The 15,895-nt window shown below is 44.2% G+C and overlaps 2 protein-coding genes across 3 annotated transcripts; both read left to right on the top strand.

Annotated features, from left to right (window-relative positions):
* Positions 1 to 2,800: 2,800 nt before the first annotated feature.
* Positions 2,801 to 8,223, top strand: abhd13 (abhydrolase domain containing 13). The gene is made up of 2 exons (XM_010880401.5): positions 2,801 to 2,963; positions 4,116 to 8,223. Exon 2 carries the CDS (start codon positions 4,160 to 4,162, stop codon positions 5,222 to 5,224), a length of 1,065 nt encoding a protein of 354 aa, XP_010878703.2. The 5' UTR covers positions 2,801 to 2,963; positions 4,116 to 4,159; the 3' UTR covers positions 5,225 to 8,223.
* A 55-nt stretch (positions 8,224 to 8,278) lies between these two features.
* On the top strand, positions 8,279 to 13,999 carry tnfsf13b (TNF superfamily member 13b). 2 transcript variants are annotated; one of them, XM_010880400.4, is made up of 6 exons: positions 8,279 to 9,136; positions 10,832 to 10,910; positions 11,297 to 11,353; positions 12,089 to 12,213; positions 12,481 to 12,631; positions 12,733 to 13,999. In XM_010880400.4, exons 1-6 carry the CDS (start codon positions 8,909 to 8,911, stop codon positions 12,843 to 12,845), a joined length of 753 nt encoding a protein of 250 aa, XP_010878702.1. In that variant the 5' UTR covers positions 8,279 to 8,908; the 3' UTR covers positions 12,846 to 13,999. The 2 variants fall into 2 exon arrangements, with proteins under 2 accessions (XP_010878702.1, XP_034142773.1); XM_034286882.1 differs by having other exon boundaries at positions 12,089 to 12,631.
* The last annotated feature ends 1,896 nt before the right edge of the window (positions 14,000 to 15,895 follow it).

Below are 15,895 nucleotides of genomic sequence, written 5' to 3' on the forward strand. Positions count from 1 at the left end.
AGCAAGCAGCTTGGTGAGAAGGCAACAACTGTAGGCGCAATTATTAGAGAATGGAAGAGATTCAGGATGACGGTCAATCTCCCTCGGTCTGGGGCTCCATGCAAGATCTCACCTTGTGGGGCATCAATGATCATGAGGAAGGTTAGGGATCAGCCCAGAACTACACGGCAGGACCGGGTCAATGACCTGAAGAGAGCTGGGACCACAGTCTCAAAGAAAACCATTAGTAACACACTAAGCCGTCATGGATTAAAATCCTGTAGCGCACGAAAGCTCCCCCAGCTCAAGCCAGCGCATGTCCAGGCCCGTCTGAAGTTTGCCAATGATCATCTGGATGATCCAGAGGAGGAATGGGAGAAGGTCATGTGGTCTGATGAGACTAAAATAGACCTCTTTGGTCTAAACTCCACTCGCCGTGTTTGGAGGAAGAAGAAGGATGAGTACAACCCCAAGAACACCATCCCAACCGTGAAGCATGGAGGTGGAAACATCCTTCTTCGGGGATGCTTTTCTGCAAAGGGGACAGGACGACTGCACCGTATTGAGGGGAGGATGGATGGGGCCATGTATCATGAGATCTTGGCCAACAACCTCCTTCCCTCAGTTGAAGATGGGTCGTGGCTGGGTCTTCCAGCATGACAACACACAGCCAGGGCAACTAAGGAGTGGCTCCGTAAGAAGCATCTGAAGGTCCTGGAGTGGCCTAGCCAGTCTCCAGACCTGAACCCAATAGAAAATTATTTGGAGGGAGCTGAAAGTCTGTATAACCTGAAGGATCTGGAGAAGGTCTGTATGGAGGAGTGGGCCAAAATCCCTGCTGCAGTGTGTGCAAACCTGGTCAAGAACTACAGGAAATGTATGATCTCTGTAACTGCAAAGAAAGGTTTCTGTACCAAATATTAAGTTATGCTTTTCTGATGTAACAAATAGTTATGTCATGCAGTAAAATGCAAATTAATTACTTAAAAATCAAACAGTGTGATTTTCTGGATTTTTGTTTTAGATTCCGTCACTCACAGTTGAAGAGTACCTATGATAAAATGACAGACTGACAGACTTCTTCATGCTTTGTAAGTGGGAAAACCTGCAAAATCAGCAGTGTATCAAATATATACCACTGTATATGTAGCTATGACTCTTATTGTGGATGCAGGCAGTGTAAAGCTTTAGTTACCTTTACCTCAGGATCTTAATTCACACTGAGTTGCTCATTATGAAAATAAGAATTTACTCCAGTTAAATATTTACAACATACAACAGAAGGCAGCGCTAGATAGGTAGCTAACTGTGACAAGAATCACCACAGCCGAGAGGGCTTTGTTGTTGTCCCTTCATCCCTGCGTATGGCAGCTAGCCACCTTTGCGGGGGGGGCTAGGTCACTGCCGGACTGTGACATCATCTGTATTTGTGATTTCCAATGATTCCTTAATGGGATTTGTAGGTTTGTGGACAGCGGAGATGGTGTGTCCCTATACAGATAATGTCCAATGTTTTTATGGACAGAAAGTAGAGATAATTTAGACTTTTACAAGCAATAGGACACGTTAGCCAATTAGTACACTCCTGGCATGCATGTGACCCCTGACCAAAATCTATCATTTCTAAACAAGAAATAATGCAGAATATAATACAAGTGTCTAAATGCTTTCAGGACAATAGTGGAACTCGTAATTCTTTTTTAGATTTCAATGGAGCAATGCAATCAAGTTGGACATTACTCATGAAACAAATGGTCAAAAGAACACTGCCGACATAATGTGCAATCCATTAATAAAAGGCTGTTTTATAAAGGATGGTTCTAAACTCACAATACATTTAGACCGTGCGGTAGCCATTTTATATTTGTGGATTTATTTTAACCCAGTGCTCTGGGTGCTATATCTTATCTGGGTGCTATTTGTTTAGAGAAGTGACTTTGGATAAGAATGTGATCCCCATTGTGACAACTCTGTCTACTTAAATACCTGCTGACAATCATATTCCTATGTTTGTTTCGGTTAGACACACAAACACACAGACACACCCAGACACACACACACACACACACACACAGACACACACACACATGAACACATAACCTCCCATATCATATTCAGTGATAAATTGTGTGAGGGAAATAAAGTGGTCATGATTAATGCAGTTTTATCATGATATATTCTGACAAGCTTTTACAGCTGGCAGTCTCTTTAAGATACCCTGAACATCCATGAGTAGCTCCTGCTGTCTATGGCAAAATAAAATCCTGAACAAACAAAGCACTGTTTATTTGTCTTGGCCTGAGGCTGCTTGAACAATAATTGTTTTTCCTGTCCTATGATTCTGCCTCTTCTCTATCAGTCACTAATTTAATTGTGTATCGACCTAGCAGGGGATGGCACTACATGCTGCATTGCTATACAAATAAAATAAAAACATGAATGCACAAAGGTGATCACTTAAACTTTGGATAATAGGAATGAGATTAGCATTTGTATGCAGTATATGCTAGCATTAGTATTCTTATTATAATTATTAATGTAAGTAGTAATAGTAACAGAATTAGTATTTTTTGTAGTAGTAATAGTAGTAGTGGTAGTACAAGTAGTAGTGGTAGTATGCATTGTGCAATGGTGCATGGGTAATTAATTTGGAATGCTCCAGTTTTGCATTATTTAAGTGAAAGGCCATAAGAAGACATTCACGCTTCACCATCTAGTGGAGTACAGCAGAACATCTGTTATTTGTTGTTGCTAAAGTGAATGTGGAACCCTTTTCTTTTACACGTTCTACACGGAATTTTTCAAAGTAACACGATAAAAAAATACACGCAGGAAGTAGCTATGTAGCTGGCTGATATTAGCTTGTCCGCCGGTTGTTTCGTTCCAGCTACTTAGCCAGTTATATATGAATATATATCTCGTTTGAGCCAGAGACAGTGTTAACAGTGCCGCATGCAGTTGAATCGCTAAATGATGAGAGAGAGGTAAATCTATAGCTAGCTAGTTAGCTTTGCTTGCCAAGGTGTTGTAAAAAAAATAAACATTATGTCTAGCGTAACTCCGTGATGTAGCTAACTACATTGACTTGCTAGCCGATGACAAGGTGGCGAGTTACGTGGGTTAGCTAACTGGCAATTTTCACTGTGACTTGCAAATTGATGTTCATCAATTTGTGACTTGCAAATCGATGCTCATATTTCATTATTTCAGGACTTACCAACTTGTAGAAACGTTACCGTATCTAGCTTATGTTTTTGCATGCGCGTAAGACGCATAGTATAGACTACTGTAGTACTGTAGCGAACCGTTTTTTAAGTTAGGGTGCTGTTCATTGTAGCATATAACTACCAAGTTTGTACATGTCATGACAGTACGCAAGGCAAGCTCGTTTTTTATGTTGACAGCTTGTTAATGAAGATAAGTTATTTGACCAATTTTATAGGTTTCGCATGTCATGTCTCATTGTAGTTTTTCAGCTCCGTGACACCATGGAGGAAATTTATGAAGAAATGTATTCGGTTTCCGAGGATTGTTAACCGTATTCACAAAAACCAATGATACCATATTTTGTATTGCCGGTTTCATATTTGCCAACCATGTCACAGCGTTGCTGATTCATAGTAGCACCCATGTATTGTGTAACTGTGGCGTGTTTTGTTCTAATCCGTTTATGGGCAGAGCAGATTAAGGCCAAACAGTGGAATGAAGGGGGGGGGGGGGGGTACTCTCTGCTCTTGTATAGTCCAATGACTCAAAGACAAAAAGCTCTGAGTGTAATTCTACAGTTAACTACCACTGAGACTAGAGCTGTAAGAAAGACACGCTTACTTTAACATTAAGGCCAGGCAGCACATCGGTTGAATGATAGTGACTATGCCTGTGTGTGTGTACGTGTGTACACACTGCTCTCCATCTCATCTCTGAGGTGTAAATTATTTATTCAACAGCCCTGCTACCCCCTGTGGTAGACTGGCAGAGCTGTGAATTGTAAAAGGAGAATATCTTGTGGTGTCTAGGAGTCACGACTTTCAATCTCTTCCGTCTTCTCCCCAATCCACTTCCCTCTTTGTCTCTCTATACATCGCTCCTTGTCTCCCTCCAACACTCTCTCTCTCATTTTCTCTGCCTCTGCACAGACTGTGCTTGGTGGTGGTCTAATCCTGTGTGTCCCCTCTGTGCCATGGAGAAGCCGTGGAGGCTGTGGGGCCCGGTGGAGCGCTTTGCCCTGGCCTTGGTGTCCTGGTCCTGGGCTGCCTGTCGCGTCTCCCTCCTGGCTCTCATCCTCACCTTCCATCTCTATGGAGGCGTCTTCCTCCTGGCTCTCATCCTGGCCTCGGTGGCCGCCATTCTCTACAAGTTCCAGGACGTGCTGCTCTACTTCCCCGACCAGCCGTCCTCCTCCCGGCTCTATGTGCCCATGCCAACGGGCATCCCGCATGAGAACGTCTTCATCCGCACCAAAGACAGTGTGCGCCTCAACCTCATCCTGCTCCGCTACACCGGCGGGGATAGCCTCGGCAACCCCGGGGTCGCCCCGGGCAACGCATCCAACCCGCTGTCCTCCACAGCCCCGCCCACCATCCTTTATTTCCACGGCAACGCGGGCAATATCGGACACCGGGTGCCCAACGCGCTGCTGATGCTGGTGAACCTGAAGGCCAACGTGGTGCTGGTGGACTACCGGGGGTACGGGAAGAGCGAGGGCGAGCCCAGCGAAGATGGCCTCTACCTGGACGCCCAGGCCACCCTGGACTACGTGATGACCCGGCCCGACCTGGACAAGACCAAGGTGCTGCTGTTCGGCCGCTCCTTGGGGGGCGCCGTGGCAGTGCGCCTGGCTTCTGCCAACCCCCACTGCGTGGCGGCCATCGTGGTGGAGAACACCTTTCTCAGCATCCCTCACATGGCCGCCACGCTGTTCTCCTTCCTGCCCATGAGGCTGCTGCCCCTCTGGTGCTACCGGAACCAGTTCCTATCCTACAGGCAGGTGGCGCAGTGCCGGATGCCCTCGCTGTTCGTGTCGGGCCTGTCGGACCAGCTCATCCCGCCCATCATGATGAAGCAGCTCTACGAGCTGTCGCCGTCACGGACTAAACGCCTGGCCATTTTCCCGGAGGGCACGCACAACGACACGTGGCAATGCCAGGGATACTTCGCCGCCCTGGAGCAGTTTGTCAGGGACCTGATGAAGAGCCACGCCCGCGAGGAGAACGTCCAGTCCAGCGCCAGCGTCACCATCATATAGTCTGACGGGGAGGGAGGGGAGGTGAGCTGGCCCTAGGTCTTGGTGTAGATCTCAAACAGTTGGATATGTCTAAGCAATTCGGCTGGGTAAACCGCTTTCTTGATTATACCTGTCCAGTTGTTTATATGTTCTACTTGGAGGGCTTATGTTCAGATTGAAGAGAATGTCAATTTTTAGGCTGGGTCTGTGTTTTTGTTTTTTTAGTTCTCCATTATATTTGTTTAACTGTAACTGGACCCAACAGGAGTGCTTTTGGTGAGGCACTGTGGTTATGGTGGGGGGATGATTAGTATGGAAATGCGTTCGTAAGACCTTTCTGTTTCAACTTTGAACGCATGGGTGAATATGCACTTATAATGGCCTTTCAATTACACACACACACACACACACACACACACGTGGGTCAGACAAAACAATTCCACTGTTTAAGAGCACTTAGAAACAAGAAGAAAATCTACTGTAAAATTCTACCAGTAGGTGGACCTGAATCTGAGTAATTCAATGACGTTTTTTGCCCAGCTAATATAATAGAATTTCTGTAAATCAATAAAAATGTTTGACTAATGTAATAGCATTTCAGTAAATCAATAAGACATTTTTGACTAACATGATAGCATTTCAGTAATTCAATAAAAAAAAGTGTCTGATTTAAAGGTGGGGGCAGCGATATGACGTGGATGTAAAACCTAACCGCCAAGTGGGTCAACGTCCAGAACAACACAGAGCTTTGATGCGTGATGCTAAACTTGATCCACTCCACTGTTAATGCTCCAACTACCAAGCGCTACCAGTGACTCGTGAAACTGTGTTGCCAGAATATCCTTGAGTATGTTTTAATTAGTGTATTAATGATTATTAATGATCACATCCTCATTAGTTTCATATCCTGCTTTACACTGAAATTCCAGTTCCTGTCAGTCGATGGATATGTGATTTATGATACAGACCGTATGCTGGTCTGAAAATGTTTGTGCACAACTTTTGTTGTAAATGGTCAGATTATATTCCTGTCAGACAGAGGCCGTTCTATAATCAATTTTCTTTTCCAATAAATGTTAAGGCTAGTGGGGCTGGAGCTGTTAGGCAACTCTTTGCATACAGTAGTTCACCCATTTATTTCTGTCCGTCAACACTAGGGCCTTCAGGTGGTTGAAGGCAGAAATGTACTTCATAGGACAGACACTGGCCTAAGATTGCATTATGGCATGAGGTGTATATCACTGCAATTAGATGTATTTAGATATGCAATGTTCTAAATCCTGTTCCCTGTTTATGACATAGGACATTCACCCAAATACTATGGGCTGAATACACCTAGCTCTATGTTAGCTTTCTGTGAGCTAGGAAAGAATGTGCTTTGGTTGGATTGAGTGAGAGTGTATGGTTCTTGTGTTACAATGAGTCAGAAGTATTACTAAATTGTATTATTATTTGTGATAATCTATTCTTGTCAACATAATAATTGTTCTGTCAAGTAGGCTCATCTCATCCAGTGGCTCTTTGTGCAGAAATGGCTTTACTCGCTTGGAGCGCTTTTAACGAGCTAATTAACCTTTCCTGCATGTCTTCCTGGGACTGGGGGGAGCTGAGCTAGACAAACAGAAACTCTAATCCTGCTGGGTCCTGTTCATTAGGCACCAAACGGAGGAAAACGTGATGAAACGGAGTGAATACCAGAACAGGTCCAATAGGAATTGCTCTTTTTTTTTTGTTGCTATTGCAAAACATTTAGCTGCAGTGTACCCCGATGAATATGACTCTGTTCTCAGCCTCTGAGCGGGATGCGGTAGTGTTGGTTAGTTAGTATCAAAGCCGTGCTGACACACCAAACCGCGACACAAACGGCATCAGCAGTTGGTGATGATTGAACAATCTAAACTTATCATCAAAGCAAAATGAGACGGCCTCCGCGACGTTTCCGTGTTTAGACGTTTTAACTTTGATACGGCACACATACTACACAGTTACTGGGCAACTACTTAATTAATGTGCGTCAATGAGCTGTGTGCGCGTGTGTGTGCGTGAGCGCGCGCCCTTTACGTGAAAAGAAACTGCACGTGTGCTGTAAGATTCCCGGCATTATCCTGCACTGTATGGGATGTTCTGTTGCCAAATGGGATGCATGCTCCTAAGGCATTGACCAGCTCGTTGGTATGATGACCAATTCTACAGATTCTTTATTGCTGCATGAGTGTTTTGTAAACCTTATAATACAGGCCCACCCTCTCGGGGAGTGGACTGTCAAAGCTAGGGAATCGTCACCTGGCTGCAGAATCCAGGTTGGGGTGGAGGAGTGTGTGCGGTGCTGTGATACTCTTTCCCAATCTGTTTCACTCCACCATCTGTAGACAATGACCTAGCAGTCCCTAACAAACAGCGGGACTCAGGACTAGAGTTGCACAATTCTGGGAACTTCTATTTCCCTGTAGTTTTTTTTTTTTCCTTCCGATAACCGGAGGGTATAAGATGGAAGTTCTTCATACTTCTAACACCTTCTGCCAAATGCAGGAAATGTTTTCAAATACTTTGCTGAATGAATCTTGGGTCTTGCCCAACGTTTAAATATTATTATTATTGAACTGAATGTTTTGTCTAATAATTGATAAATGTTCATGTTTGCAGTGGCATTGTAAAAGATCCATTTGTTCCGCTGTTGCGTTGTTGATGCTTCTCAGAATGTATTGAGAGCGGGGAGTAGAATGGGGCACATGCAGATTGGTTGAGGCACTTCTGTACACATCATGGTGATCAACAAAAATGTTCACTGTTCTCTAAACCGTTCTCTAAACTGAAGGGTATTAGTTAAGAGATCCGTTCCCGGACTGAACTTGTACTGTGCGCCATTCTGTTTAAGAAAACAGACGTTGCAGTCATTTCACTACTCTAATGTTATACATGTTCCCTTTTTATAGTCATTCTTCTTTTCTAATTGCATTAGCTCACTTTTTATTCTCTGTACAGTAACATGCAATAACTGAATAAACCCAAGGTTCTGCTAATCTGTCTGTGTGATGTTTAGGACTTATTGTTTGTCTGGAAAAGGTCTGGTTCCACATTCAGAGAATTGTGTTTTGTAATGCACAGTGTTTTGCATTGCTATGGTGACACTTAGATGAACTGGTTGGTCTCTGCACTTCCTTCTTGTGCTTAGCCATCCTTTCTTCAGCTGTCAATTCAGACCTAAGTATATGTTGTCGTGTGTCACATCAAGATGTTTTTAAAAGTGGATCAGCTGTGACCTCAGTTCAGTCCTAAATCCCTGCTGTGCCCTTTCAGAATAAGCAAGACGGACACAGCAGAGTCAGGCATTTTAGAGTAGACACGGGAGAAGGAGCGTAGCTGGTTACTAAGTGGTTAGTGGCGGTTTGACAGGGCCATCGTCAGAGCAGGAAGTGCTTTGTGTGGTTAACTGAGCGGAAGAAGAGGAGATGCAGACTGCTGTTTTAGTCAGCCATATACAGTACAAGATCCAGACTGCACTCCCTGACACATGATAGAAGGTGAAAGAAGGCTTGAAAACAACCATAAGAGTCAGAGGAAAGCAAAGAGGGCGAGAACGCTGAGACAGACCAGGAGACACTAGTTGGCAGGACACTCCCGGGGCTCGACTACAGACCCAAGCTCCCGCTTCTCCAGAGGGCGGGCCATGCAGCCTGTGTGACTGCGTAGGAGCCGGCCCCTGCGATGTCATCTGCACATGTACGTACCGGCGGCGGCCGTGCGCCCGGGCAGGTGTCCGGTGCTCGAAGGCCGTCCTGGCCCGTGCAGCTGCTCACCCTGGCCGCGGTCACATCCTCGTCTCTCTCAGCCCTGTCCCTGTATCACCTGCTGTCCCTCAGGGCTGAGGTCGAGGGGCTAAGGTCAGAGGTGCTGCGCAGGCGAGAGGAACAGCAAGAGACCAGGCACGGAGAGGTGAGCTGTTGACATTGTGGCGTTGACTACACCCTGTGTGGACACCATCGTGGGTGGTGTCTCTTGTTATTGAAAGCTGTAAATGGGGAGCAGCAGTGGTTCGTTTGAGACCGATCCTGCCCGGAACGCGATGCAGCAGTTTTCCTCACTCGGTTCTGTGATAGAAATTTTAAGTACACCTCGGAGAACTTCTTTAAGGCAGGTAGAACATAGATGAAAATACCCTTTAACACAATATCAGTTTCAATCGACTTGGAAGGAGAGAGAAATGATAGAGATGTTTACGAGGCGCGGCTAAGAAAATGCCTTTTGTATGGTGTGACAACATTGAGCAAATAGGTGTCCTTTGTGCAAAGCGTCTATTAGTTTCAATCAGCCTGGACTTCCTTTGACTAGTTTAGCTCTTAGTAGCATATCTTGCATTCTCCTATTGTCTAAATACATGGACTCAGTACTTTACTATCAACCTCCTACCCAGCTAGTGATTTTTCACTCTCCTATACAATTGTCCGTAAGTGTTTCCACAACAGTTCCGGCACCTGGTTTTCACAGATCCGGTCTGCTGCGCATTACATTTTCCATCATTGTGTATGCTTTGCACTGCAAATATTTCACTTGAAAACAATCAGAATCGTCATGTCCTAAAGTTGCCTATTCCTGCTGCCTCTGGTACTGCCTGGCAAGATTGTGAAAGTTGTAGCTTTTTGTTGTCCTCTATTTGCACCACCGATATGCTTTATTTGCATCAATTTGCCAACCGGATCCATGTCTCTCGCACACGCAAATGTTTTCCGGCACCTCCTGATTTACAAATTAAGCGCTGTAGAGCAGGGTTAGGTAACAACATTCAGACAGAAGTTCAAGAGCCGGAAAATGCTAAAACATGGGGAAAAGAATATCCCAGAAATGTTCCCTAAACACAAAATTTCTCTGCATATTGACAACAACTAAATGCAGAGAGATACATAGCAATCATATTTTTGAGGATACTTGGGAACTTATTTCTATAATGAAGGTATGACTTTATGTATGACTTGAATGACAAATTTAATTGCTATGCGGACAACCCAGAGTTGTATATTTGAATGAAACATGACAAAGCCCAAAAATTGTCTTTAAAAATTGAAATACTTATTTCAGGTCCCAAGAAATCTCCGGACAATCTCATAACCTGTGCCGGTTCTTGCCTTTTGGGGGCCCCCTCTCCCCTAGTGGTCTGGGGCTCACTTGCGGTCCAAGCGGTCGGGGGCCCTAATCGACTGCTTATGTCACTTATGCCTAGGGCAGACCCTGCTCATAATAAACCTCAACGATTGTCCAAAATAAAAAAACTGATGGTTCTCGTAATTAATTCTGGATGCTGATCTGAATTTGATTTGAAAAAAGAGGATCATGTGTATCCGATCAAACTACTTCAGAAAAGATCTGCTTAACACAAATATTTGCATGAATATATGTTTCTAATGTTTTATTGTTATTCATGTGAACAAAAAAGTGCACTCCCTTTTTCTCCCCTCTACGATTTCGTCAAATTCACGCTTATCTATCTTGTATCAGTACGCTGTGTAATTACCACACCTCCCAAGTGATTCGGGATAGCTCAGGATCATGGCAAGCTTTCCTCATATGTGTTGGCACCGAGTATATTAATAAACAACAAACAAAAAAAGTGCTTGTTTCTTCTGCGTTACCCAGGCACCGCAGCAGATCAGCAGCTCTCGAGTCAGAAGAAGCGGCTCAGACCCGGTGATTCCCCTGAGACCTGAGAACACAGGCAAGACTGCCAATACTACTCAGTGGAACTGTTTGTGCCTGCTTGACATGTTCAGGCGAGTGATCAGTTTGCTGTCACTGTCGCTGCTGTGCTGTTTTTAGCTCGTAATGTGTGAAATGTAGATGTTGAACAACACATACAACTGACACAGAGCCAGTGAATAATACTTCTGGTCAGCAGCAAAGTTTTGTGTTTGTAATCACCCCCCCCCCCCCCCCCCCCCCACTTTCCCCGAACCCCACACACACACACATCTCATGCATTCTCTGCCATTATCAGTCTCTTGCTGTTTCTTTCTTTTTCTCTAGCTGGACAGGAAGTGTGTACTGTACACAGTGAAATTATTAAATCAATGCTAAACTCTGTCTTTCATCTCCTTGCTTTAGTCTCTCAGCCTTGTCTACAGCTGAAGGCAGACAGCAACAGAGAACCATTCCAGAAAGGTATTCTTGACCTAGAAATTCACAAACACAACTCTACCAGTTACAGTGTTTTCCCGAATTATTGGAAGACTTTGTGAAGGTCAGCAAGAAAGGCTATGAAAAAAAAACGAATTGTCAACTTGATTAAACACTTAAAATGTGTATACTTTAACTGCAGTAAAATGCTTCAAAGAAAAACTAATTCATAATCAATAAGTAATTATTTTTCTCAAAACGTTATGATTATGTGCTTTCTGAATTTAGTCCTTTGTCCACCCTGTCCTTGACAAAATAACAGCACTCAGTCCTCTACTGTGATGTTTAAGTGGCTGAACGCTTAACAAGGGATGTGACACCTTTCATCCTGTTTGGCTTCAGCGTTTGGAATCACCTGAAAAATCACATATCTACCACCACTGACATTTATGTCTTGACCAGGATTGAGGCTTTCCTCTGGCAAGACGTTCAATCAGTCTTTGGGAAGATCCGTCTAGTAGATTTGGTTCATGAGTGTTCCTTGAGGTGCCAATTACCATGACACGAGGTTGAGGAAAATGTTTCCCCTTGATTAAGAATTTTCTCTGAACAATTTAGACTCTTCTGAGATTTCTCTCAGTCTGAGGTTATGGTGAACCTGATAAACACCAATAACAACACTCATGATCCTGCGGGCAAGTTTACTAGAGGACAGATATACCGTGGTTTAGCTCTCTAGTTAACTGTGTTCAGACGTGTTGTGTTTCTTTTGGTGCGTAGAGTTTGCCTCGGAAAATCACACAGGGATCCCATGGCAGGTGGGGCTTAAGAGAGGCACCGCCCTGGACGCAGAGAGTGACAGCATCTTAGTCAGAGAGGAAGGATACTACTTTGTCTACAGCCAGGTGATCACAAGTCTTGTCTTGTCCAGGAAGGACAGCGCCCAAGCACTTCCTCTGCCCCCCTCTACTGGCCGGAGGGCTAATCAACAGTTTATACAGCAGCACAGTTGCTCAACACTAACTTCAACTACTTTACGGGTCATGGCTCTTCTTTCTCTCACTTCCGTATCTTCCACTCTTTTCTTCTCTCTCTCTTCACCTTTGAACATATGTTCCCCCCCCCCCTCTGTTCCTCTGTTCCATTCCTCCGCTCATGTTTTCCCCTGCAAGGTTTACTACATGGACAAAACCTTTGCCATGGGCCACGTGGTGATCAGGAGGAAGAGGAACGTGGTGGGAGACGAAGCTCAGCATGTCACCCTCTTCCGCTGTATACAGAACATGGACCCTGTCTATCACTATAACACTTGCTACACAGGAGGTCAGTCTGTCTCTACATGTGTGTGTGTGTGAGTGTGTCCTGTGTTGCATATTTCCATGCGTGTTGGTTGATGTGCTTGTCATCGTGTGAACTTTCTTCAGGTATAGTGAAGCTGGAGGTCGGGGATGCTGTGGAGCTGCTGATTCCTCGCTCTAGAGCCAAGGTTTCCCTGGATGGAGACTCCACTTTCCTGGGGGCCGTCAGACTGGCCTGACCCCGACGGAAGTGCCCTGGACCGGAGGGAACTGGACCCGAAGGCTTGGGGTATTAGAAATGGCGGGCCTGGAGCTCCACCGCGTGGAGGTGGATGCTGCTGGGGCTGGATGTGTTGAACTGCTGCTGATGAAGAAGAGGCAATCTTTCAAAATGATCTAGTGACTTGGCCGTCATACGTACATTATCTGTTCTACTGCATTGTCTACTGCTTTACACTATGGCTGATGAAGAAGGGACAGACTGGCATTTTACTGAAGGGTGAGTAGACCGGCCTTTCGCTGAAGAAGAAACAGACTGGCATTTTACTGAATGATGAGTAGACCGGCCTATCGCTGAAGAAGGGACAGACTGGCATTTTACTGAAGCATGAATAGACCGGCCTATCGCTGAAGAAGGGACAGACTGACTTGTGAATGAAGAAGGGACAGACTGGCCTATGAATGAAAAATTAACAGACCAGCCTATAAAGAATGGAAAGACTCCTATAATGATGAGGATGTACAAACTGGCTTATAAAGGGAATAGATAGACCCCTCTTTGATTGGGGCTGAACTGACTGTCCTGCAACTGCAGACCTGATTCTGGTTGATTCCATCTGTGAAAATAGTGTCATTTACTGTCGCTGTGTGTGGTTGGAGATGTTTCTGTCTTATATTGCTCATTGGCTCATTGGCTTCATACAGGCCTTTTATGATTATATACAGCACAGCGACTTGGATAATATACACTTACTGCCATAAATACCGCTTTGTCAGCAAGATCAATTTTACCATCTGCATACATTTAAAAGAGTATATTGGTATTTCATTATACTGAATTCTGTCCTTAACAATGCTGTTGAATGAAGCAGAGTGACTTTTTACATTGTCACAAAGTGCTTGGGACGTGTCCCAGCCTAAAACCACAAAGAGCAAGCATGATATGCAAAATCTCTCCAGAAAGCTACAGTAGTAGCTTCAGCTTCAGAGAGAAGTGATGATTTTAATTATCGTTGATGAGTTCAAAAGTTACTGTTAAATGTTTTCCTCTGAGATCCTGTAGGTGGCAGTACTGAGGAAGGACACCCCTGAGAGAGATCGAATCCTGTTGAAAACAATCCATTAAAACTACGATATCCATTGTTGTTCAAATAAATCATTTTATTTTGTATTCCATGAGACTCTTTTCTTCCTAACCCTTTACTTTATACACACATCATGTTGCAAACTGGAGGCAAAACTTGCATTCTGAATGTAGTCATAATATTAAAGAACACCCCATACCTATCCATGGTACCGCGGAGCCTTATACGTTATTGCTGGGAAAGGATGATGTCTGTGTAAAGACCAAACATGCAGTGTTTATTTCTGATCAGCAGATGTCACTTCAGTGCGGTGTGGTCTATAAGATTCAAACAATGCAAGATTTTTCGACATGAAACTCAAATGTTTCAAATGAAACATTGAATCAGAATGTTCAAATGAACCTGAGATGAACCGCCCGGATGCACGAAAAATGGATGCAGTTATTGCTGGTGGCTCTGATGGTGACGTAATTCCATTTCCAAGTGCGGGTTAGTAATACCACGTGTGACCACTAGAGGGAGGTCTTCCCATAGGAAACTACAACCAAGGCACTGGCGCTGGTGCTACAATGACGGTTGTCCTTTACACATGGTATCTGTCTTACTAGAATTCGCCTGCAGACTGAAGATCTACTATCAAAGGCAGATCTGTATGCACACTGTGTTGTTGTAAGAGAGATGCAATTAGGGCCATGCACACACCAGACATGACTGGACATACCAGGACAAATTGCTGTCAATGTTAGCCCACCACAGCTGAATTGTGAGTCTAGGAGAGCCACTGTAACTATTATGTATGTCGCCTGTGGTAGGTCTGGGAAATTAGACTGCCACACTCCAATAACGTTCAATCCAGCTAGCTATTTCCTCAACTGTAATGTCAGGACACGGTAGAAGGAATTATCCTAGAAAATAGCTATTAGCTCATTATTTGAAAAGATTGGAGCTATTTCCTCAACCGCAATGACAACACGGATGAAGAGATTCACTTTGATAACAGTTTTCCGTTTAATGTAGAAAATGACTGGTGCAAGGTTATATCCTCCAGGAGTGTACTGGGGTGTCTGTCTATAATAACGGGTCTCTAGTCTAAACCAAATGTGCTGTTTATGCTGGAGGGTGAACCAGATGATGAACCTCATTTGCTGATTTACATAATCTGATAGACATATTGATGGACACGTGCGTGCACGTACACACACACACACACACACACACAAGAACAATAAACATGTTGTTTTTAGGTCCCCATCTTTGTGGGGACCGGAAACCCAGAAAGCCATGTTCCTTATTCACTACCCTGAAACCTAATCACAAACCTTACACTAACCTTTTCCTAACCCTAACATTACCCTCAATAACCTACTCGTTATGTTGCAACTGAACAACTATGAACCTAACCAGTAATGCCTAAACCTAAATGTTAACCAGTTGTGTTGTTTCTGCCCCTAACTCAACCACACCCCCAGCTACAACTACAAACGTTCTAACCAGTTCTTACACGAACACCAACTGTAACCCTAACCCTTTTCCTTCATGGGGACCGGTAAAATGTCATCACAAGATCTCATTTTCATCGTTTTACTGTCCTTGCAGGGATTTTTAGGGTCCCAACCAGGATAGTAGAACATGCACACATCTAACCAAGCTATCCAGGAGACCACCGCTGATTTCCGTTAAAACAACCTATCTTTACTCATCCTAATGAGAAACCTAACCCCATTTGTATATATTATATGTTCTTTTTTTTACTTAACCACGTTTTTATCCCTATTTATTTAGTTATCCCTGTGTACACACACATGCACACACACATGCAAACACACACACACACACACACACACACAAAAACATGCACACACACACACACACACACACACATGCACACACGCAAACACACCCGAACACACACATACAATGGGGAGAACAAGTATTTGATACACTGCTGATTTTTCTACAAAGCATATAGAAGTCTGTCATTTTTA

Source organism: Esox lucius, chromosome 16 (genome assembly GCF_011004845.1).
Source record: "Esox lucius isolate fEsoLuc1 chromosome 16, fEsoLuc1.pri, whole genome shotgun sequence".
NCBI lineage: Eukaryota > Metazoa > Chordata > Actinopteri > Esociformes > Esocidae > Esox > Esox lucius.